Genomic DNA, 25,820 nt, shown 5'->3' with positions numbered 1-25,820 from the left:
ATGAACTGTGCAAATTCTTGTGTGCAACAACACAAGAGTTGATGTGAACTTGACCGGCAGATTTGCACATGTACAGACACCAGGATACTACAGAGCCAATACTCCTTTTGTTCCCACTCGTCACAAGATAACAACCAGTAGTGAAGGCAAAACACTGGTAGACAAGACATAGGGGAAGGAATCTACACTGGCTACCTTATAGGGCAGCACCTGTAAGGCTGAGGGCAGTCAGAAGTCAGAAATTCAAAGGAATGTCCACAGCACAGAATTTCAGTATGGAAGGCAGGTGTAGCCCTACTCGAAGGAGTTTTCTTCCAGAGCATAAACTCAGAGCAAAATCAATTCAAGGGCATGAAACTGTAGAAAATTGAATTAGAAGGAGTTGGCTTGCCTCATGTCTTGAGTTGCATTCAAGTAAGTAAATTGTGGGGGAGGGAAGCAGAAGGGCAGTCTCAGTCATTTAGACTACAACAATATTTGTATGGTTTCTGTATCCTACAGATTCAGTTACAATACAATTAAGATCTACCACATACTGTAAACATAATTAAGATAGGAAGCATAAAAGTACACAGAAATTAACACTGCCCCAAAACATTTCTGTAGGCAATAATTAGCCAAATTTGTATAAAGAGAGTCCACTTCTGCAAAAGTACAGATATCCGTTTTACAAAAAGTATCAGATGTAGAATCATATTGGGAAATGCACTGTCTCCAATATGGCAGCCAGATAAGAACATTTTGGTAATGTTTATTGCATGTAACCCTTTCCATATGAGAACACATATGAGTCATTTCTGTAGCTGAGGAATCCATCTGTGAACATTAAAATAACTATAATAATATTAATTTTAAAATAAACATTTCACCTAAATATTTTATCCATAGTATCTTTCTTTCTTTCTTTCTTTCTTTTTGGTGTGAAAGTTGATGACATAACCCTTCAAAACAGGTAATACAGTGGTGCCCCGCAAGACGAACGCCTCGCAAGACGGAAAACCCACTAGACGAAAGGGTTTTCCGTTTTGGAGGCGCTTCGCAAAACGAATTTCCCTATGGGCTTGCTTCGCAAGACGAAATGTCTTGCAAGTTCCTGCGCGTTTTCCCCCCTTTTCCCCCCTTTTCCTAAGCCGCTAAGCCGCTTATCAGCTGATCCGCTGATAAGCCGCTTATCAGCTGATCCGCTAAAAGCCGCTAAACCGCTAATAGCGCTAATCCGCTAAGCTGTTAATGGGTTTGCTTCGCAAGACGAAAAAACCGCTATACGAAGAGCCTCACGGAACGGATTAATTTCGTCTTGCGAGGCACCACTGTAATGCTGAAGACACTACAACACCTTAAACTGGTCTGTGAAACCATTCTGGTAGATGACTGGGAGAAATATCCAGCATACATCTCTGGACTGATAATTGTGCATTCTTTATCAGTATTCAAATGACACAGTGTTTTGTCCTGTCATGCAAATAGTACTAATGAGGAATCACACAATGCAGGTTACATTCCCACAGACAACCACAATGGATGAGCCACAGGCAGTGATATTCAGAACTCTTTAAAATATCACATCAGAATGAAAAATAATCCTCAAAGAAAATCTAAGTGGCAGAAAAAATAGGCCAAAAAATTCAGTTCAACTCTACTAAACTTAAAAGAGAGAAAAAATGGGGGAAAGAGGAAGTTATTCAACAATTTGACAAAATTTGTGAGAGTTCAAACCTGTACCATAAAGAAGATGTATGCACCTTCTGTGAAAATTCATATTAAAATACTGGTAGATGAGAATGAATGAACAACAGAAGAGTAGCAAAGCCCTGGAAGCTAAATATCATGCAAAGTACCATATTTGGTTGGGTTTTAGAAGTCCATTGAGAAAGACTGGCACAATACAACCATGCAAGGAGAACGTTTACAAATTATATGGAAGTTACCTTCAAAGCAGGAGACCTTAATAAGGTACATAGCACAAACTGTACAACTGTTTAGGAACTCTAGTAAAGATACATAGAATGTAGGACTCTTAGTCTGCAGGAATTAAAAAAGCTTCTCTTAAGCTAATTCATTGTTGGTACTGTAGCAGGAACCCCCCCACCCCAATCATTCTGTTTGTATAAACTACACACTCACACACTACATACGCCACATTTCTGTTATAAATTCATAGAAAATCAACCATACATCGGATTTGCACTGTTCCATATTATTTTTACTCCATATGACAAGAACTAACAAAGGGGGGTGGCTTAGTCCTGGTCAGCCATAATCCCTTCACTGTCTCAGCACATCCACAGGAGCCCTGCCCATACCAACCCTGATGATCCCAGACAGAAGACAATCAAGATCACAAAGAACTTGCATATGGGAGTGGATTCAGTATGGACTGAAACAAAGGACAATGATCAGATCTTCCCTCAGGGGGCAGGAAACTGCCAACTCCCCTCTGTCACCTGGAAAGTACTCATGGGGAGGGGGAAAGGGGGAACCAGCCAGGTGACAAGACACTCAGGTTACCACCAACTCCTCCCTCAGCCCCTCCTTTCTGTAATGTATGCCTCCCTCAGCCCCTCCTTTCTGTAATGTATGCCTCCCTCAGCCCCTCCTTTCTGTAATGTATGCCTCCCTCAGCCCCTCCTTTCTGTAATGTATGCATGATGTTCCTGGGGGTGGGCTTGATCTAGAGGAGGGGAATTTCAAAAGTTTTTATAAGACCTTGTACACTATTCTTCTGGGTCTTTCCTCTCTCCTGCACGTGAGGGGAATACCCTGTTGCAACAGTTCAATAAAGGCCAAGCCTACAGGCTGCTGTTTTGCTCCAAGTTATCCTGGTTGGTGTCTTTGTTTTGTCCAAGGGAGCCCTCGGATTTTTCCTGTAACAGTACCTCACACTGCTTAAATTATGGCAGTGTCGCCGAATTGTTGGAGTGGATGTGAGGACTGAGGCATTCTGTATGTGGCAGCTTTTCCCTACGTTGAGCATTTCTGGGATAATATATTTAATTCCAACTTATACTATAACTATAATATAATATAATATAATATAATATAATATAATATAATATAATAATAAGCAAACTGTTCCTAAGTCTCCTGTACTTGCTCCATTATCATTTTTACTGGCCCTAAATTGCTCCCCTAAGGATCTGTTGATGTTTCTCCTTGTAGCAGCCTGGATGACTATTGCAGGAAGTTGGAAAATGTACTCAGACTTTATCCTGGCGGGCATGTATAAGCCCTTTGTTTCATAGCTTTACCTGAGAAACTGAGTCATGCCATCTGGCTTGTTATGAATTGTGTAAAACCTGATGCTTTTGCCACAGCTTGGTTCCCCTTGGTCTCCCTCATCAGTGATTCTATAGGAGGGCAGTTTCCACCATCTTCTCAGATGAGCCACTGAAAAACTCATTCAACTTGAACTCTTGTGTTATCCTCCTCATCTCCCTCCTCTCCTTTTATCCCATTCTTCTTTAGGTTATCTGTCAACTGTGAAACTGACCTGTGGCCCCTCTCTCTCTCTCTCTCTCTCTCTCTCTCCTTGTTTTCTTTATGTGATTGTCTTGAGCAGGGGTCAAGCTAGCTTTTTCAGCAGGGGGCCGGTCCACTGTCCCTCAGACCTTGTGGGGGGGCAGACTATATTTTTTGGGGGGGAAATGAACCAATTCCTATGCCCCACAAATAACCCAGAGATGCATTTTAAATAAAAGCACACATTATACTCATGTAAAAACACCAGGCAAGCCCCACAAATAACTCAGAGGTGCATTTTAAATAGAAGGACACATTCTACTCATGTAAAAACACGCTGATTCCCGGACCGTCTGCGGGCCGGATTTAGAAGGCGATTGGGCTGGATCCAGCCCCTGGGCCTTAGTTTGCCTACCCATGGTCTTGAGGTTTACCTGCATTGCATTGTTTGTATTATACTCAAAAATTACTTTTTAAAATGTTTGAAGAAGCTGCATACATCCAGGTATATCAAATGATTCTGTCATGCTTTATTCAGATGACAGTGAAAATTCCAGGAAGAGTCCATGAATAAATACTGGCAATGCAGTGAGACAAACATGGGGGAGAAATTTAATTTGACAGCTGTTCTCAATTTGCCCATTAAAAGTGCTGGGATTCTCAACCATTTCTATCTAATAATTTTTGCAACTCAAATAAAAGCCAGCACAACTCACTGTAACCCTTTCTGCAAGTTTGTTTTTATTTAAACATTTTGAGTATAATACAAATTGTGTATCTATTGAGATCTTTATGGTTCACGGCTGGAAAATGATGGCATCATGTTCTCTAAATATAGCTTTATGGTTTTGTTTTCTGCTAAGTCATAAATGATCTGGAGGCACAACAAAAACAAAAACCTACTTTGCTAGTCTACTTCTGAAAAATGATTAAAAATGAGACCACAGAATTATTACATGACATTAATCCCATATATGCATATTTGGAAATCTCATGTTCCCTGAGCTAATGTTCAAACCATCAGTTTCACAAGATCCAGTGATGCTACATAAAGGAATCCCAGCAGGGGCAACAAGGTCAATCCCAATCCCAATCCAAGGTCTGAAGCCTCCTTCCCTGGCACTAAGGCAGCTAAAGAATATCCAATACAGTGGTGCGACCGCAAGACGAATGCCTCGCAAGACGGAAAACTCGCTAGACGAAAGAGTTTTCCGTTTTGGAGGTGCTTCGCAAAACGAATTTCCTATGGGCTTGCTTTGCAAGATGAAAATGTCTTGCGAGTTCCTGCGGGGTTTTTTTCCTCCCCCCCCTTTTTCTAAGCCGCTTATCCGCTAAGCCGCTAAAAGCCGCTAAGCCGCTAATAGCGCTAATCCACTAAGCCGTCAATGGGCTTGCTTCGCAAGACGAAAAAACCGCTAGACGAAGAGACTCGCGGAACGGATTCTTTTCGTCTTGCGAGGCACCACTGTACCAGGATTTTCTGGAATCAATAGATTATTAGTAAGTGCCATTTCTCAGAACTGTCCACCCATATACCTGAGCTTTCTGACACATTATCTGTAAGTCAGACTAGCATTTGCATCCAAAGAACCTACTGATGCTCAAAAGCATAATCTAAAAAGGAATAAAAGAAAGAAGAGCTGGAGCAAAGAACATGCCTATATTAATTATAAAACATTTAAGAAAACATAGTTCTACTGATCTGGTCTTCAAAATATTTAAAAACTTGCTAATTGTTTTTGCACAGTGTATACTAATGTGGGAAGCTACATTTTACTTGTAATTCTTATGCCTTTACTTATAGAGAGCTCTTCTACAACAAAACATTCACATGCCCAAGTCTTTTTTTTTTCTTTTGGTGATTGGCTACAGCCATTTTAGAAGAAACCATGGCAAGACGGGAGAGAGATATATCACAGATTACAAAAGTTCCCATAGGAAATCATTGGTTTATTATGTGAATGCTCACCTAACAAATGATTTGCTGGGAATGCATTGTGTTTGGAAAGCGGGACCTTAGTGTACTTTAATATTCACAAATGGATTCCTTGACCCACAAAACAACAGAAACCCCACTGTACAGGTTCCTTTAAATTAGTGGTTCCCAACTGAGGGTTCGTGTAACCCACCCAGCAGACCATAGCACCAGTGCTTTTTTTCTGGGGGGATGCAGACCCCTAAACATTTTGTGAATCTAAGTTTGGCCTCATTGAGGGGCAGTATTTCAATATGAGTAGGAAAATGAGAGTACCCCTAAACATTTTTTTTAGGGAAAAAAAGCACTGCATAGCACCATTCACATAACAAAAACTACCACAGAGATAACAAAATGTTCAAAAGTAGGGGGTCCATGGCTTGGCTTTTGAAAAACAGGGGGTCCGCAGTACTTAGCTAATGGGGAACCCCTGCTTTTATGATATGGGAAGGCTGTGTTAGACCAATCCTGAAGCAAACAACGTCCCACCACTGCCACCTATGCCTCAATCCATGCCAGTACAAATTCTTCCCTCTGCTGCTAGAAATTAAAAGTTGTGGCTAGGTGGAAAAGGAGGCAATTGGACAACAAGGCCAAATTCCCATCCCTGAGCACAGTCCTGAATCCCTGGGCACATCTTAATATTTCTGCCACAGTTTAACATGGGCATACAAAAGGTGAGCAATGAAATGATCTGCACGCCCAGATTTCCCACCCTACACCTCTCCTACCTTGCACAAGCCAAGGCAACAAGGGCAGCAGCAGCGTTTTCTTTTTGCTTCTGTGGAATCTGTTGGCCTGAAGTGGACGTCTCCTCCAGCCATGAGCAGAGCAAGGACTCAATGCCATTGAGACAGTCCACAGGCTCCTTAGTCAAGCTCAAGGGCTGACAGTCACGAAGGCAAGTCAAGAGCACCTCAGCAGTTATGTTACAAAGGGAAGGGTCTGTTCTGCTCTGGGACTCAATGAGAGGGAAGACCAAGAGCAGCCCCATCCGAGAAGTGAACGGTGCTTGTTCGGGTTGCTGTAACAGGCCTTGCCGCTTGAGCAAGGCAAGGGCTTCCTCATCCCCAGAGTTTTCCCGTTCATGCTGTTCTTCCAAGGCAAGCTGGCGCTGGGCATTCCAGAGTCCACGCAGAGCATTCAAGCGGTATTCTAGCAGGCGGGCATAGGCGTTGCTCTGATTTCCACAGACAGAACGCAGGCGCTCTGACAGCTCCGTTGGATTCTTGGTTTCAAATGTTAAGATCTAGGCAGGGAAAATAAGTGCATGCTGGTGAATTAATGTGGCAGGATGCCTATAGAAGAACTTTTGCACAAGTCAAGGCACTTGTTTTCAGTTCCTAACGTGTAAATAAATATGATGCAAAGGCAGAAAGTTCTAATAAAATAAAACCATATGATTCAGATGAATCAGGTCATCTAAATTCAGGACTAACTGAACAAATTGTGCACTTTAGGAGGTAACAACTGCAACACGATTTGTAATCACATTTAATAAATATTTTTAAGATGCTTAGTAAATTAAATTTACATCAAATAAATTTGAGCATGTTGGATAAGGGGGATTGCAACCCAGATCACTGTACACAGGAAGGGAAGTTTTTAGTCTTTTCTCCCTAGCTACAATCTCCATGAATTTTGCATCCTACATGTTAATTAGCACTGGGAGAAAACTCATGGACAGAACTTTCTCTCCTTGTGCACTACAAATAAAGCTATGAGATCTGAAGCTGTACATTATGCCTCACTCTTCAGCTAGCTTCCCATCAGATACAAGATGCTATGACATACCTCCCTCCTCCTGAGAACAAGCAACACCACTTCAAATAAAAATGATATGGAAGATTATAACAGAGAATCAAAGTGGGCAGTTCTTTCCTCTTTAATTAGCTAGTTTCCGTTTCTTAGAAATTAAGCCATAGCTAACTGTCTTGTTGGAACAGCACAATAATGCAAATGCTTATACCTCTGAGCAAAGACTAGCTTTGCTAAGTATCAAAACTGTATTTTAAGTCTTTCCTCCGGCTCAAATACAGAGGAAATTAAGTGAATTAACAGATGTTGAGAAATTAAACACTAAAATAAATATATATTATCAAAAATACATAAAATACTCATAAAATATGGAACAGAAACTAAACAAGTAAAAGGATTCATGATTAAGCAAGTGTAAAATATAGGGGGGAAATATTCTATAGGAAACATAAGAAACTCTATAGAAAAAAACACATATTTTTATGTCCGAACACAAAGGGTTACAAGATAATGACATGGTGGGGTATGTCAAACTACATTTTCCATCTATAATAAATATATACTACGTATATCATTTTAGTTTTCCAAAGTTTCATTAACTGGCAACAGTTTTTCAAAGTGGCATTCTACAGTTGAGTAAAACAACCAGAAGCATTACATGAAAGATGACGCAGAATTTCTCTATTTTTTTCTAATCTTCAGCTAAACACCTCATCAAGAAAACAGACAATAGGTTAATGAGACTTAATTTAGTGACAATTTTGCTTTCTCATTTGCTATACGGAGAAGAAATTTTAAGTAAAAAATAAAATCAGATAAGCTTAATACAATGCGACGCATACTGGTTTAGCAAATTATGTTGGTCACAAAAACACCTACTCTGCCAACCCAAACAAATGAAAGGAAAAATCTGTGTTTTATCTTTATCGCCATCTTTGAATTTCTTAGCATTAAGAAAATGTGATATTACTTGAAATGTTTTTTATATTAAACAGCTTGTGACCAACAGAACAATGTGCAATTTACATAGTATAAATGTGTTGTTACATAGTATAAATATGTATCATTTAAACCCCTTTATAGAACAGACGTTTGTCTTTTCATGATGTTGGAAGCCACCCAGAGTGGTTGGGGCAACTCAGTCAGATGGGCATGGTATTATTATTATTATTAATAATAATAATAATAATTTTAAAGGAGGGGGGGAGACAATAAAATGATTTAAGGTAAATTGGTAGCCATTTATTGAATACAGAGGATAAGATCACTCATAATGTTCTGAGGTATCAATATAGTACATGCAGGTCTCATTAGCCGAACACAATGCGTTTTCAGGAAATTGTATGTTACGCAAGTATTCACATAATGAGTAAACCATTTCAATTGATTCCTATTTTCCTTTTAGGTAAGCGTGGTTTATCTGAAACCACTTGGCAGGCCAACTCTCAAAATCTTGCAGCCTAATTAGACCCACAAGCTAGAGGTTCCCCACTACTTGTGTAAATTGACACTTTCTGTACCTTTTTCTTGTTCTTCTATAGAAAACAAATAACTTTTGCATAAACCACACTAATTTCCTGCTACTGATTGGCCACTGCTTATACGTCTGCTCTACCACTTATTCCCACCCTGGGAAAAGCACCTAAGCTTAATTCACTTCCTGACCTCACCAGTTTCATCACCGCGCGTTAATACCCAAGCAGTTAAAGCCAGAGCTGTGGCAGTGGGGTGGGTGGGGGGAACCCTTCTGCTGATTTCCCCTCCTGTCCTCTTTAATGTTCCTGATCCATACTCGCAAACATAATAATAGAATCACAGAATTGTAGGGTTTGAAGGATTCCCAAGGGTCATCTAGTCCAACCCCCTGCAATGAAGGAATCTCAATGAAAACATCCATGGCAGATGGCCATCCAGCTTCTGATTAAATACTGTACCTCCAAGGAAGGAAAGTCCACCACATTCCAAGGAAGACAGTTCTGCTACTGAACAGCTCTTACCAGCAGAAAGATCTTCCTGGTGTTTAGTTGGAATCTCCTTTCTTGTAACTTGGAGCCATTGGTTCAGACCAACCTTCCAGAGCAGGAGAAAACAAGCTTGCTCCATCTTTCATGCGACAGTCATCTTCAAATATCTAACGGGCTATCTTATCTCTTCTGAATTTACAATGTTCTGGTCATTAAGAGCTGCTCTTTTGGTTTTGTAGGTGAGATTACATGACATGCAATACCAAGGTTTTCCCCCAGAACAATTTAAATTGCATTTTGTGTTATTTCTAAATAATTTTCAAGGACGAACTCAACAAACAACAAATTGGATTATCTAGAAAGGATTTCAAGGATAATTAACCAAATGAAATCAGCTGGTGTACACTCTTTAGCAACTGCTGCAAGTATTGATTTAGCAGTGCCCAAAATTCACAATTGCTTTTAAAAATCCATTATGGTACTAAGCGTTACTAATTTGCAGTGTCACCTTGTCAGTTCTAGAACTAGCCAGTTTTATTGGAGGTAAACAGTAAAACTTCCCACTTCGTTCTCCCCAAGGTAGCCCTATAGCCCATTTTCAAATCTAAGAATCTTGCAATTCCTGAAAGAACTCCATTCCATTAAAAGAAAAGAATTAGAGTCACAGCCAGATTATGATGTGCAGAAAAAGTGGAGGAATGCAAATTCTGGCAGGCGTCAATCTTCGCTTTTTCCACCCAAGCCTGCCAGATTGTTATGGCAATGGAGATGAAAGCAGTGGTCAGAACTGAAAGCTGATGAAGGTAAGGATGATAATTAAGTAGCAGAGAGGAGAAATCAAAATTGTAATTACATAGGAGTATAGGGTCAGGGGAGAAAAAAACAGTATAATAGGTTGATACTGAACTCTGTACACACCAAAGGGCCTGGACTTAGCTGAATGATAAAGTGTCATCTTCTCAAGACAGAACTCTTGGAACAGAGAGTGACAGAAGCCCCTTAGCCAAAACTATCCCAAGGTCAATAAAATGCAAAGAGAGGAAGGAGCCTAGGAATTTTCTGCGTGCATGGAGACAAATGAATGAGACAAAAGCAAACTCTAGTGGAGGTAATACCATGGCAAAATAACAAGGCCCGTTTAATTTGTTGGCCAAGTAAAAGATAGGATGGTAGATTAAGAATTGTGCAACTGATTAAGTCCAAAAGGGCTTTGGACTTCTATTTCTTGAACAGCAGCCCACCATATGCTAAACTACTTCTGAAACTGAAGGAAGAGCCAAAGAAATAGGGACCTGCTGTTCAAAGAGCCTAGCTGATCTGCACAAGAGTTTAGGCATGACTGAAATAGCTCTCTGAATCTCATACATTGCTAAGCAAATGCTGGTGTTTCAAGAAAATTGCACCTCTTCAGAGTTGCCCAAACATAGCCCAAGTAACTATGTGCTGTTGAATTTGCACTATGGATCCTGTTTCCAATTCAGAATCAGAAGACTGGTTGTGTCTGCACAGAGGAGTTCTCTTGCTAATGAGTTGTTCAGATCTGATTTTTCTGTGTGCACGTAGTCATACAAGTGTTTACACACTCCCCCTTTTCCTAGTCATCCTATTCATTGCAATTCTGCTACTTGCCATCCACACCAGTGGAAGGAGCTTGACAGAATGTATCCCATGATTTCAAGTCATGGGTCCAAGAGGGTTTCTTTTTGTCCTGCCACTTTCCCCAGTTCTGATTCAGCAGTTGGTTTTCTCAGGGAAAGCAGCGGGACAACAAAAAACACTCTCAAACCTGTGACTTTGAAATCAAATGAAGGGGGAAGGGCCCCAAGTTGTGTTTTGTGTCCCTCCCCTCAATCACTCTCCTTTCTTACACTCCACTACCTTTTCCATTCTGGGCAGGTACTTAGGTATCTCTGTTCCTGTGTTGTGAGTGCAAATTTTAAAAAGATCTACAATAAGTGTCCAAGTGCAAGAACAAATGTTGTAAGCATGTTGCATAACAGGGGAAATGGGTAGTTTACTTTGCATTTATTACTACATTTGTATCTCACATTTCATCCAAAGAGCTCCTCCACCCCCATTTTATGCTCACAACAGCCCTGTGAAGTTGGTTAGGCTGAGAGACAGCAAGGTCTCTCAAGGGAGCTTCACATGGCAATGTGTGGATTTGAACCCTGGTCTCCCAGGCCCTAGTCCAACACTCAAACCACTACACCACAATGGTTGTGCTTTTGGGGGGACTGGCAGGAGGGCAAAGCACCTTAACATCCCCTTTTCCACGGCTTCCATATATATATATAAGGACCAGAAAATACTTGAAGCAGTGGCATTTCAATTAATGATTACTGGAGTGTCTGAGGCTCCATACCAACTAAAGTCCATGAGTGTGAAGAATAACCAAACAAGCAGCTGATGAGCTGACAACAATGAACATGGGATCACCTGCTTGGACTCCCAGAAACAAAATGACTAGTTTGTACTCAGATGAGGAGCAAATGGACACAAAGGTATGGTAATAAAGGTCACTCACTAAAGTGTCACAGGTGAAAAAAGAGCTTCCACACCAGCAGTGGCTGCAGATGCATAATGAGTTATTTATTGGATATTTTACAGTAAGGGGAAATCCACATTAAATGGAAAAAGTATGGCCTAGCAGTTTGATGACAATGAAGTCATATGGAGGCTGTGAAAAACTTGCATGCACAAGATACACTGATTTCACAATAAACTCATAGCTGCAAGTTTCAGCAGTAGTCCAGTTAAGAAGTCAGGTAGTCTTAAGCACACAGCAGCCTATATTGTTTACAAGGTCATGTTAAAGCAAACAAGAAGGGATTCTCATTTTACATCCCAGAAGGTGAGAAACAGGCCCAACTCTTCCAACTGTGTGCAATTACATTCCACTTACATCTCTGTGCCACCTAAATAGATCGCAATATAATCTGGTACCTGGCTAGAGATTTTACAGGATGACTGTGAATACTGCTACTCCAACAAGTAATTTAGAAAATGGATGGTACAGAAAGCCAGCTTGTGGCATTTCTGGATTCCTCTCTGAGTCTTTTCTCTTGATTCCTTCTGTTATTTGTATCCACTGTTCGTACCTTTTCTCAGGATGTGGCTGCTGTTGCATGCTGACAGCTTATAGGAGCTGAGAACAGGGTGGGGACCAAAGGTAGACAAACTACCCCACAAGAAGCATGCCAAGAAGCTGCAAGTTTCAGCAGTAGTCCAGTTAAGAAGTCAGGTAGTCTTAAGCACACAGCAGCCTATATTGTTTACAAGGTCATGTTAAAGCAAACAAGAAGGGATTCTCATTTTACATCCCAGAAGGTGAGAAACAGGCCCAACTCTTCCAACTGTGTGCAATTACATTCCACTTACATCTCTGTGCCACCTAAATAGATCGCAATATAATCTGGTACCTGGCTAGAGATTTTACAGGATGACTGTGAATACTGCTACTCCAACAAGTAATTTAGAAAATGGATGGTACAGAAAGCCAGCTTGTGGCATTTCTGGATTCCTCTCTGAGTCTTTTCTCTTGATTCCTTCTGTTATTTGTATCCACTGTTCGTACCTTTTCTCAGGATGTGGCTGCTGTTGCATGCTGACAGCTTATAGGAGCTGAGAACAGGGTGGGGACCAAAGGTAGACAAACTACCCCACAAGAAGCATGCCACATCCCCCACCAGAGGTAAACTACAGTATAGCTTAATCCAGACAAAGAGGTGTATGGGTTGTTAGGGGATGATAGATGGCTTCAACTGGCCAGCTAAACCAATATATATATACACTCCAGCTTCTTTTCTTCCCCTCAAACTTGGGAAAAGAATCAATCTTGTGCGATATTATGCTCCAATGGCCAAGGTGAATCCCACATCATCTTCTGAAACTGGCCTCCAAGCAAGGACCAAAACCATCAGATACTTTCCCACCTAAGCCCATTCCCTCCAGTCGAGAAGCAAAATTGGCAGACATTCTGCCCCAATCTACTTCCTGACATGTTTACCTGCCAAGGTGACCAAAGGTGTCTCAGTCTCAAAATTAGACCTGCTTGAAATGGGTCCAATAGGTTTCATCCAGAACCTGGCCTAAGATGCTACCACACCTTCAATAATCTTGCCAAGATTCCTTGCAACCTCTAAACACGACCTAAAGATTGTGACCCAATAGCTTCTATAAGGGATCTCAAGTCTTCCTCTTGCTGTTTCTAAATATGCTGCCACTCCAAGTTACATTTTAGTCACTTCTGCAAATTGGCCAGTCCTGCACTGGTCAGATTCAGTCATTGGTCACTTTGTAAAGGTTCATTGGTAAACTCAGTGCCTTTAGGTCTCTCCCAAACACTTACATTTCCAGAGGCGGGAGCACCATAGCTCACACTTTCAAGAAGGAATTGCAATACTTAGGAGAAGGGCTGTAGCTCAGTAATAGAGTATGCTTTGTACACAGAAGGTCCACTTTCAATCCCTGGCATCTTGAGCTAGAACCCCAGTCTAATACCCTGAAGAGCTGCTGTCAGTCAGTGTAGAGCAAAATGGACCAATGGTCTGTCACAGTATGTTTAGGGAAGTTTTTAATGTTTGATGTTTTATTGTGTTTTTAATATTCTGTTGGGAGCCACCCAGAGTGGCTGGGGAAATAAATAATAATAATAATAATAATAATAATAATAATAATAAGCAGCTTCTTATGTTCCTAAGATCCATCTACGAACACCTAGGAACATCTACAAATGACTTTCGAAGCCAGCAATGAGATGATGGTTGCTGCTGCTGAAACTGTCCAATTAGGACTTCATTTTATTTCATTTTGTTGAGGGGCTTCAAGCACAGGAGAGGCAGGGCAGCATATTAAATAAATAAATGATACTGCCTACAGTGGTAAAAGAGAGGCTTTATAGAGAGCTAATGGCTTAAATCAAACGATTTTCCAAGCCTGCCCAAATCTGATGACTTTTCAGTGTCACAGGAAAGAAAGGTATCTGGAACATAGGCAAGATGCTGAATGATAGATAACCTGCAAAAAAGTGTAGCCCAGAAGGCACTCTTTAAATACAAATCTGTTCTGCCAGATTTTATTGGGTATGCAACCTTCCAAGTTCTGCACCAGGTAAGCACTAATACTAAATGGTTTCTTTTTAAAAAAAAATATTTTATTTGGGTTTTAAACATAAATGCAAAAATAAAAACAGCATAACATATATCATAACATCTTTTCTTGACATCTATGGACTCCCTCCCGCCTCCCGCTCTCATTTGCATCATTTTCAATTCTTGCCGGCAATTTATCATCTTGTTTACACTCTTGTGTCAAATTCATTTAAATATAATCTATAAATTCTCCAATAGGTTTATAATTTTTCCTCAAATTTACTTATCATCTTAATTCCTTCTATTTTAGTGGTGCACAATTATTTATGATCTAGCATCCTTTCTTAACATTCAACCAAATTACAGTATTTTTTTAAATAAATCTTGAATTTCTTCCAATCTTCTTCGACCCTCTCCTCTCCCAGGTCTCGGATTCTGCCAGTCATCTCAGCTAGTTCCATATAGTCCATCAGTTGCATCTGCCACTCTTCCAGTGTGGGTAGTTCTTGGGTTTTCCAATTCTTAGCGATGAGTATCCTTGCTGCCATTGTTGCATACATAAAAAATGTTCTGTCCTTCTTTAACACCTTCTGGCCGACAATGCCCAGAAAGAAGGCCTCTGGTTTCTTGGTAAAGGTATACTTAAATACCTTTTTCAGCTCATTATATATCATTTCCCAGAAGGCCTTCACCTTAGGGCAGGTCCACCAGAGGTGAAAGAATGTTCCTTCATTTTCTTTACATTTCCAACATTTATTATCAGACAAATGGTATATCTTGGCAAGTTTAACTGGGGTCATGTACCATCTATATATCATCTTCATTACATTTTCCTTCAAAGCATTACATGCAGTGAAGTTCAGCCCAGTGGTCCACAACCTTTCCCAGTCCTCAAACATAATATTATACCCAATGTCCTGTGCCCACCTTATCATAGCTGATTTAACCATTTCATCTTGTGTATTCCATTTTAACAGCAAGTTATACATTCTTGAAAGCACCTTAGTTTTTGGTTCCAACAATTCTGTTTCCAATTTCGATTTCTCCACAATACTAAATGGTTTCATGCCCCCTTCTGAAAATGAAGAATAGTCCACTGGGAAAATGTGGTAGCAAAATTATTAAGGTTCATTTTCATTCCATATTTTAATTAAAGTTATGGTTAAACATCTTTCAGTTCAGGTTTGAATGATGCTCTAAATAAGCCAGAGTTTTGCACACACTGAAATTAACAAAGTAACAGGTGCTACCACTCTGCTAACACTGGGCCATAGCAAATAGATTCCCTGGTGGCAGCAACATGGCCCAATTAGTGGCTTATATTGTATGCAGCTTATAAAAATGCTTTAGGCTAAAAAGAGAAGAAAAGTTTCAATGACCCACTTTGCCATAAAAGAAAAGGGAGAGCTGAAAAGCCATCAAGGAATTTTGTGAGAATGGAGGGGGAATAATTCTTTTTCTTTACTGATACCATGAGTGCAGACTTTGCATTTTTGACAGCAACAAAATGAGGAAACTATGTATGTGTTGCAGACACCACAGAAAAAATGATCAAGAAATTCAATAACAAAATTGTAACAGTTTCCAGCTCTCAATGGTGAAAGTATCACCAAGGATTTTCTTCCTGCATGGGATACCTTTTTTCCTGAAAGAGGCTTTGTACTAATGGTTTGCAACTGACTCTGCTGCTACTACTACTGGTGTCATAATATTTTCCCAAGATTACGCATCCCATGGGCTGTTAGCCAAATTCAGCAAAAGGGGTCTGCACAAATTCTAAAGCTATTAAATATACTTCTATTAATGTCAGAGGTGGCAGGTCTCATTCAGGCATGTCAAATGGTCCTTCTCATCCTGGATCCAGTGAAATTTAAGAACCACTGTTGAATACAGATGGACTTAGCGACAAACAGTCAATGTTTTCGGTGGTCTACACATTTCAACACCCATTTCACATTTGATTTATGCACTTTGATTCTCTAGATGTTCAGCTCAATGGATAGACAGTTTTAATTTCCATCCCTGTCCTGGACGAACTGAAAGGCACTTGTTTCACTTCTTCAGTTCATTAACTGTGAAATAGGGGGACTAGAGCTCTATCTGTCTAAAAACTATGGAAACAATCTGCAGCCTTGATTGATTGATTGATTGAAAGCATTTTCTTCAGCCAAAAAGGCTCCGAGAGCAACTTACAGATCAATAAAAAAATGACAGTCCCTACTCTCAAACTTACAATTTAAAGACATGACACAAAAGAAAAGGGGGACGGATAATTAGGTACTGTGTCACTTAAACATCAAACATGCATGAAACTGAGACTTTTGTGCTGAAAGATATTAAACTGTGCTCTGTATCGTGACAAAATTGCAGAGACACTACAATGCCCAATGGCTCCAACTTTTTTGACCATGTGATTCCAATGCAGCTTAGGACATTTTAAGATATAATCTTAACATATTCCAGAGATCTCCAAAGCTGAGAGAAAGCCCCCCCCCCTCTCTCTCTCTCTCTCACACACACACACACCACCACCAAACTGTCTCAGGGTCTAGAGCAGCAACTTCTTTGGGGGACCCTGGGGTTCTATGATTATCAGTAATTTAGTATTTTATTTTCAAAGGATTTTAGCCCACATTTTTAACCACTCAAGGTAGGCTAGCATATCAACACTATGCAATATTAAGATGGTATACAGCTTTCCTGGAAAACTCCCAATACTATTAAAATTTGCCTGCAATAAGTACAGCCCTAATACTCACATGGCACTGCAGCAAGGGACAAGAGGATCGGACAGCACTATGCCTGAAGAGACGGTGCAGCCTAGAACACTTCTACAACACGCAAGGCTCCCTAGCAGAAAAGCCTAGCACAAAGCTTGCATTTCCTATTTATTGTCTTTCCTCTTGTTACAACCCTGTGTCTTTTTCAGTAAAGCATGGAAGTGTGTTGCCCCTGGAACACCAGTAGACTGGTTGGTCTTAAATGTAGATGCAGATTCTGGTTTTTGCTTCTGCATTAACCAGCATTTTCAGAAGTGCCACTTACAAAGTGCAAGGCAGCAAGTCACAAATACTGAAACCCAATGTGAAGTCACTTTGGCAGCAATTGATTATAAGCATATGCTAAGCCAAGGTATTAAAAAAAATAAAAATACAAGCAGAATAACTTAAAGCTTCTCTCATCCCAACCTGGAAAAAAACAGCAACTTACGAAGAGGTGTATTTTTAGCACAGTGCTTAGGAAGCAAGACTCACAACTCCTCCATAATGGTAATGCTCAGCAGGATTCATCAATTGGCAGCTCAAAAGATCTCTGGAGCTTGCAAGTTGACAGTTTATTGTCTAGTACAGGGTACACCCCCCCTTCCCATTTCTTCATATTTCATTCATTTTATGTGCTGAAACACTCCCAAATAGGAAATGTATTAATCCTAGAGAACCACTGTTCAAAGAAGCAGAACTGGCCTTCTCAACAATTGTTTTGTTTTACTAATTTGAATGGTGCCACCTTTTAACATTCAGCTGGAAGTTTGCAATTGGAAGCCTTTGCCTGAGAATTAATCCATCATGGATGCTTCCCAGGTGCCAGAATAATCTCTGTGGAGCTCTGGCAACATCCCAAGCCCAGCACTGAACAAGAAGGTTCATCTATGCTCATACATTTCAGTTAACCTACACTGCACAAGCTGGCAGTTGAATGGAGCACATGCTAAAAAGGACAATGCCATGAATACATGGGATGAAATTCTTTGGAGAAAAACAAAGGCTAGGATCCAAAGAGCTGAGCTGGACGTGGCCAAGAGCTTACATACACCAAAAGGGCTATTTACTTTTCCCTCTGGAATGACAGACACAAACACCATAAAATTAAAATGGCTACTTTAAACATTCCTCAAAATATCTGACCCACTCCCTCAAGTCAGAGATTATAATATATTTGCTAAGAAATTGGTCATAAACTGCTTTACACCTTTCACAATGAAAAAGTCATTTGCATCTTCAACTTTATTTCCAGTTGAACTATCACTCCCTTGTTTGCCCAAGAGCATTCCTGCATGTTTCCGTCTGCACAGGTTGCTTAGTCATTAGACACCTATGAGTTAAATCCTAATGAAATAATTGGTGGGTTGACATGCTGCCACCCAAAGAGAGAGATACAAATGAGGCCAGTTAAGAAATTATAATTTCCTCTCTGTACAGCCTTCCATTACTGACAAGGTGAATCACTGGTGAGAACTTCTGGAGAATGTTGCCACACCAGTTAGTAGCAAAAGTAATTTCTAAGGCACATGAAAGCTTCCTAGGGCTTACAGCAGCTCCAGGTAAATATGCACCACTGACTTTGATTAAATGAAATAGAACAAAGTTTAGGTCAGTTTTTAGAAATGGCCATCTTACACACTTGCAGGGTACTCATTTGGCTCCTCTGAATTAGTTTTTTACCCTTCAATGATGCTTAGCATCACCAAGTACAGAGTGGTAGCCTCTGTCACTTAGCTTTTCCCTTGCATTTAAAATCCTCAAATCCAGAGGCTTCTTGATCGCATGGGAAATGTGTCCATGTGAACAAAGGCTCCCTTGTCCATATGGGAAGCAGCTCTATGTGCATGACAACAGTTCTACAAAATAAACAGGGTAGCTCTTCCTTACTTGCATGGGGACATCATGTGTACACTGGAACTCCACCAGAGTTTTGCACAGAACTGATAAACTATCCAGTATGTGTGCAAGTATGGCAGAAGCACAAAAGGGTGAGAGTGAAGACGCAATACAGTGGTACCTTGGTTTAAGAACAGCCCTGTTTACGAACTATTCAGTTTACAAACTCTGCAAAACCGGAAGTAGTGTCCCAGTTTGCAAACTTTACCTCGGTCTAAGAACGGAAGCCGAACGGTGGAAGGGCACTGGCGGTGGGAGGCCTCATTAGAGAAAGCGTGCCTCAGTTTAAGAACTGTTTTGGTTTAAGAACAGACTTCTGGAATGGATTAAGTTCGTAAACTGAAGTACCACTGTATAGAACAAGATGATGACAGAGGCCTGCTCCTCAACAGATGGGCTGTGATTACCACTGGGGCCACCAAGCCTGTCTAAACCTGTTCCTCACAAGGAACATTGTAGTCAGTCAGGAAATGTCTATTAACAAGTTCCCAGCAGGACAAACAATATCCCCCAGATAGCATGTCAGAGAGGGGTTTGCCCACCTGACAACTCAAGTAACACCTTGATTAGCACAAACTGCCAAGCTCTGCTGTTGTTCAACTTATTTGCTCTAGCCACAGAATGTAAAATATCAGAAGGGGACCCGAGAGTACTTTGTATGTATCTTTGATATACCTAAGTTCATAATATTTATTGAATGAAGAATATACCAGGGCATAGTTATCAAGTTTGGCTACATACTTCTACGTACATTGCTGAAAAATTACTATCACTGCATAATTTTCAGGAACACACATGACAGGGGACAGGTCCACGAATGACGGGGTGCCCAAATGCAGTAGGTATTTATTTATTATGATCATTTAAATCCTACCTTTAAAAGAGAGAAGTCTTTCTAAAGTGTCTTACAAAAAAGTAAAACAATATTATTTACGGTATTTTGTTATTACAAAAACATAAGTCTTGCTTCAAAGCCCACTTAAAGGAGTTTCCCAGGAAAGCTATTCTACAGTTCTGGATCCATCACTGAAAAAGTTGTGGACTTGGTATCTGTCAATCTGATCTTCCCTAGCAGCTGTCCAGAGAACAGGTACTCCTCTTAAGAAATGTCTAAGCATACATTCAAACAAAAGTGTGAGGTACCTTCTTCCCTTTGGTGTGGGAGTTATCAGTATATGCTATGCACATTTTCTGAGATGTTTAGGTAGGAATGGGGCACCTCTGGCCCTCCAGATATTGCTAAACTATAGTTCTCATCATCCCTGGCCATTGGCTATGCTTGCTGGGGCTGAAGGGAGTTGGAGTTCAGCAACATCTGGAGGGCGAAAGGTTCCCCACAGTCATATTAAGGGGTTTAGGATAGACTAAAATTGTTTCAACAGCCTCACATAAATATACCGTATTTTTCCGTGTATAAGACTAGGTTTTTTTCCTAAAAAATAATGTCAAAAATTAGGCGGCGTCTTATACTCTGGGCCATCTCTCCCAATTTTCTTTAATCTGAGTCCCCCAAAATAGGGGCATCTTATACATGGGGGCATCTTATAGATGGGAAAATATGGTAATATGTGGTTGGGTCAAAAACAAGTATCTACTGGCCAAGAACTACTTTCTTTTCAGTAAGGCTGCAACTGAGCGGTCTTGTCACTTCTAGATTATGAACCTATAGCAAAGCATAGCTGACACTTGAGACAGTATAAAAGGACCAATTTTTATTAGCCTACCAGACCAAAGGCCTATCTAGTCCAGCATCTTGTACCCTACAGTGGGCAATCAGACACCTATGGGCAGTCAACAAGCAGGACATAAGCACAATATTCATCTCCTACTATTATTTCCCATGTTTCTGATCCTGGAGCAAACACTATTACTGTGCATTTGACCTCCCTGAGATGGCAGGGTAAAACCACATTAAATATATTGTTTACAATCCTTCTGAAGAAGCCCTGAAACTAACATATTTTAAATGAAACTCCAACACTGCTTGCTACTACGAGTGAGAGCCTCTATTCCTGACTAGTATGCTGTGAATCTGTTATTTATAAGTGTGTTATTTCTCCATACTCCTTGTTGTGGTAACATGTAATCTCTATTCCATTTTACAACACCCTGCCCTCAAAACAGTCCCATTACTCTCCTCTCTCTTTCTGAAATTCATAGCATATGAATAACACAAATGGGAGACCACCAGGGCTCTCCATATCACCACAGTAGGACAGTGAGATGCTGCTGCACCAATTTACAGTCTGCCAATGTTTGGAAGCTTTATCTTTGCAACCATATGTGCCCAAACCCTTTTCTCCCCCTCCCCCCAATATGTGAAAGCCTGAATTGGCTCCATCACCATCACTTCTAACTCTTTCTTTGCCTGAATGAATTTCTGAAGCTCCTTGTTATTCCATTTAAATACTTTTCATGACACAATTACTGAGACGGGCTGCAAAGAGCTCTAATTAACTGTGACCTCTCTAATGAGGCAACTTTCCCAAGTTCTTGCCAAAGTGTGTGTCAGTGGTGTACTGGGGCAAGCTCAATTTTTTTTTACAGAAATAATGTCTGAAATGTGTAGTAAAGAAACAAAATGAAGTGGCCAACAATACACCATAAAGTGCTGCGAGGGGCTTATTTTAAGCAAACACATTTAACGGCAAAACACTTAAGGGTTTATGCTATGTGTACAATGGAAAGCTACTGGAGTGTCTCAGGTTCTAGATAAGTTGAACCAATGGCGTAGTATAGTCAGTCAATGGAGTGTCTGTAACAGAGCTGAAAAAAGTCAACTCTCCCCAACCCCACCTAAGGCACAACCATCAGACGCTCCACCCCCATCCTTGTCAATTATCCCAAGCCTCCAGTGGCTTTGCAAACCTTAGTGCCAAAATTAGCACTATCTGGCTTAGGCTCAGGTTAGACACAATATTCCTGTTCTCTGTCTGGTGGGCTTCAATGCTACCTCTTCCATCTGGTGCCAATTTACTCCCTCCTTCCTTCCATGGCTTCCTTTAATCATGGGGTGATAGATAAATATAATAACCCTTAATGTTGTTATTCCAACAAACCCATGTCGAATTTGTAATCCATACTATACAGTACAAGAGTGAAATGTCTGTCAGCTGCAGTTTCTTTCACCTTACCAAAAGGCCTCACATATCCATTTTGATTCTGTAGCAAGCTTTACATAAATTTTCAAGCCTGGACAGCAGGAGGCTTAATCAAGCAAACCTTGGAATCATGGCACAGTCCATGATCAACTTATGAATAGGAATGCCATGGATATGCCCAGATAACAACTACCAGACATGCGATTTGACCGTTAATGTTTGCTTAACTAATGGGTTCAACTCTATCTTTGCAAATAAGCTGTACTATTACCAAAAAAATGAACTCCAGACCACAAGACTAATTAATCATTGCATTCTTAACTCCCCCAGAAACAGCAGATGTCAGTAACAAAAGCATAGCCTTGCAGAGCTAGTATAATTCACTTTAATAACACGGGGGGGGGGGATGGGCACAACAGTAAAAGAAAATATGTTTGGAAATATTAAGTCTCTTTTTCACATTAAGCTGAAGGGCATGAACAAGGAATTAACCTTGCTATCATCAGAGTACAGTAATAATTTTGTCCAGGCTGCTCGCTACTAAATCTGTTACTGCTCAGGATTCTTTTTAGCAATAAGAAGAAATTGGGCTTCTGCTGAGCCCCTAAACAACTGCAGGTGATCAAATATAAGCATTCAATGCAGCGCTTGCTGAACCATCCCCATTCGGTTCACGCCACCCGGCTTCTGACAAAGAACCTGTGTCACTGCAAGCCACACTGCTGGGGGAGAGGGCGGGGTGATGGAGGGAGGTGCATGAGAAAGAGATGCAGACCAGGGAAGAGATGCAAGCAGAAATGACTGACAGCAATTTCCCCAAACTACATATTTCAAACAACACACAATTGCTCTCTAACTACAGTTCAACTGCCCATATTTACTGGAGGAGGAGGCTGAAGTGGAAAAGAATCATAGCTACTTCCCTCGGCCTTTCAACAGTCATTATAACCTCTAGTCTAGATACTCAGTACTTAAGAACACCCCAGATATTTCACTGTGAAAATAATTATTGGTAAATAACAAAATAATAATAATTAAGAACACCATAAAATCAATTTTCAAGAGACTGCTCTCTGGGCAATGAAGACAGGGAGGTTTTGCCCTTCCTGGTTCAAAACAAGGTTCCAAAAGCCTTATCATCTTACATCCTGCACCTTCCCTGGTGCTGAATCACCTTTGCATCATCATCATCATTTCAACAAATTTGGGTGTCAGACCTGGCAGGCATGTGTATGACTTGTTGCTTCATTCTCTCCTAATTATCTATCAATCTCTCCCCTAACCTAATTATGATCCTAGTGCATCAAGGCTTTTTTTTTTTTTGGAACAGTCAGGTGCTCCTCTCTCATCCCCACCCAAAACCATTCATCACCACCCCTTATTGAGTTTGCATCCGAGATTTCACAGCTCCCCATCCTCCATCTAGGAACCACAATCCCCTACTACTTCACAGTATATCCTCCATCACCTCCACATTGCTTCTCCTAAGCTCCTTTCACCCATTCCTCACTCTTCTTGCTCCTCACATTTTACCAAAGCCTAAAGGCAATTTATCCAGTCTGCTCACTAACCAACATTCCTGTGCCCTCAGCATAGCTATACCCTCCTCATTTTGGCTCTTCATCTTATCCCCATTCCCCTTTTGGCCTTCTCTTCAATCTTACCCTATCTTTTACTAACTGGCACCCCACCTTCAATTATTGCTCTTTGTGATCCCTCACCCTTTCTTTTATTCCCCTTCCCCATATTCCTTCCAACTTAATGCCCACTGTCACATATTTCTTCTGTCCTCTTTCATTCTTTCAAATCTCTCCATTTCAGTAACCCACCATTTTTTATCCTCCATACCAGAGTTTTCACATCCTACCTTATTCCAAAGCCTTGATTTGGGGGTACACCCAATTCCGACACTTCTCCTAAATGTTAACATTTCTTCCCAACACCACAAATTCTGGAGACACTCCCCCCCCCCCCCGAATTGATACCCTGTCTTTTCTAACCTCTTGATTTAGGGTACTGCATACACATATGAACATCTCATCTTTCACTCTTCCGCCATCCCTATCCTTTGGGGTTGTAAAAGATGTCAAAACTCTGAAAGATCTTAATAAATTGTTGATTAAAAACATCACCATCACCGTCATCACTGAGAGGAGGAAAGAAATACAAGGGAGAATAGATTCCTCTTTATCCTCTGCCTAATTATGACCCTTTGGCATCTCTCCCCTCTCTACCACCCCATTCACCTTGACACCCCCTTCCCAATGTTATTGTTAAAGCCCCTTTAAGGAGGTCAGATGTTGGTGGTGGTGATGACAACCAATGCTGATGAATGCCAGATCCACCCACCCATCCACCAATCTTATTGTTAAAACAGCCCAATTATGATTATGACAAGATGCTCCCCTAATCTTAACGCTACTTCACAGGGAATGGGATAAATCTAATGATGTAGAATAGATGATGAAGGCCAGACACATCTTATTGTGAAAAGCCCACTCTGATGAGGTGAGCAGGCCCTGAAGATGATGAAGAAGAAGAAGAAGCAGGATGGGGCCGAATTCCACCCCACCCACACAATCCATCGCTAAATTGCAGGGATGAGGATGCTGACCTGATTCCTCGCCCCATACACGCTCCATTTATAAGCCTAAACTGGGGGGGGGAGAGAGAGAGAGAGAGAAAGTGTGTGTTTACAGTTGTGGCGCTGGTGAAGAACAGATTCCCCCCCCCTCCTGCCCCACCTTATTGTTGAAGAGGAGGAGAAGGAGGAGGAGGAGGAAGGCCAGCCAGGTCCAGTCCCCGTCTCCCTCCCCCTGCGCCCTCCGCATCCCGTTTCCCTCCTCCTCACCTCCAGCTCCGCGTCTCCCGGCTCGGCCACGCCGATGATCTCGCTGGGCAGCTCGGCCAGGTCCGTGACCCGGATCAGCCCGTCGTGGAGGAAGATGGTCTCCTCCTTCACCGACAGCCACTGCGCAGAGTCTGCCGCGGCGGCCGCTGCCGCAGCAGCCGCCGAACCCGACGCGCCTGCCGGGGACCCCATCAGGAGGCGGCGGTGGCGGCGGGTGAAGCCGAGGCGGCGGCGGCGTTGACAGCACCTGCCTCAGCGTAGGGGAGGGGAAGGGATGCTGTTGCTGAGGGAGGGAGGGAGGCGGATCCCTTCAGCCCCCCGCCATGGCGGGGAGGAGCCGAGCCAAGGAGAAAGAGGGAGAGGAGGAGAAAGGGGAAAGCGGGGGGGAGAAGGGATTTTTTTTGGGGGGGGTGATGAGGGTCGAGGGGGGGGGCCCAGTCAGTCAGGCGGTGCCTCTCTCCCCTCTCCCCTTCTCCTCTCCCTCACACACACAGGTGACAGCGCGACGCCATGTTGGAGGCGGAGGGCTGCTGAGGCGGAGGGACCAGCATGCACCGCGCGCGCCGAACCGTGATAGAAAGAGAGCGAGGGGAGCGGAGCGGGAGGCCGCGGCCAGCGGGCGGGAGTGACTGACAGGTGCGCGCGCTCCGAAAGGGAGCGGGGGGAAAGAGCGGCGGCGGCGGCGACGACGACGTCGACGACCGGGCTGCTCACTGGCCGCCAGGGAATAAGGAGCCCGCCCCCTTTCGAGCCGGTTGGCTCCGCCCACCTCTCTCCCCTCAGGCGCCTCCTGCCTGCTCTCCCTGCGGCGGCTTCGCTTCTTTTCTTTTTTAATTTCCCTCAGAAAATTAAAAAAATTCGGCTTGGCCCAAGGGGGAGAGTTCTTTGTCTCTCTCCCTCTCCACCGAGCCGTCGTCCTCGCTGTTTGTACCTATTCCGTGTGTACATGGCGTGTGGCAGA

The 25,820-nt window shown here is 41.9% G+C and overlaps 1 protein-coding gene across 1 annotated transcript in view; it reads right to left on the bottom strand.

Annotated features, from left to right (window-relative positions):
- HECTD4 (HECT domain E3 ubiquitin protein ligase 4) overlaps positions 1 to 25,381 on the bottom strand; it is a 112,560-nt gene extending 87,179 nt beyond the window's left edge. Inside the window, exons 1-2 of the mRNA XM_081871458.1 lie at positions 24,860 to 25,381; positions 6,166 to 6,683 (exon numbers count right to left, since the gene is read on the bottom strand). Of these exons, the coding sequence (XP_081727584.1) occupies positions 6,166 to 6,683; positions 24,860 to 25,051 (710 nt within the window). The 5' untranslated portion in view covers positions 25,052 to 25,381. The remainder of the gene's footprint in view (positions 1 to 6,165; positions 6,684 to 24,859) is intronic.
- Positions 25,382 to 25,820: the final 439 nt, after the last annotated feature.

This window comes from Podarcis erhardii (assembly GCF_964252035.2).
Source record: "Podarcis erhardii genome assembly, chromosome: 7".
In the NCBI taxonomy this organism is placed as follows: domain Eukaryota; kingdom Metazoa; phylum Chordata; class Lepidosauria; order Squamata; family Lacertidae; genus Podarcis; species Podarcis erhardii.
The sequence above is the reverse complement of the archived record's forward strand: the minus strand, read 5'-3'. Positions and strand labels throughout refer to the sequence as shown.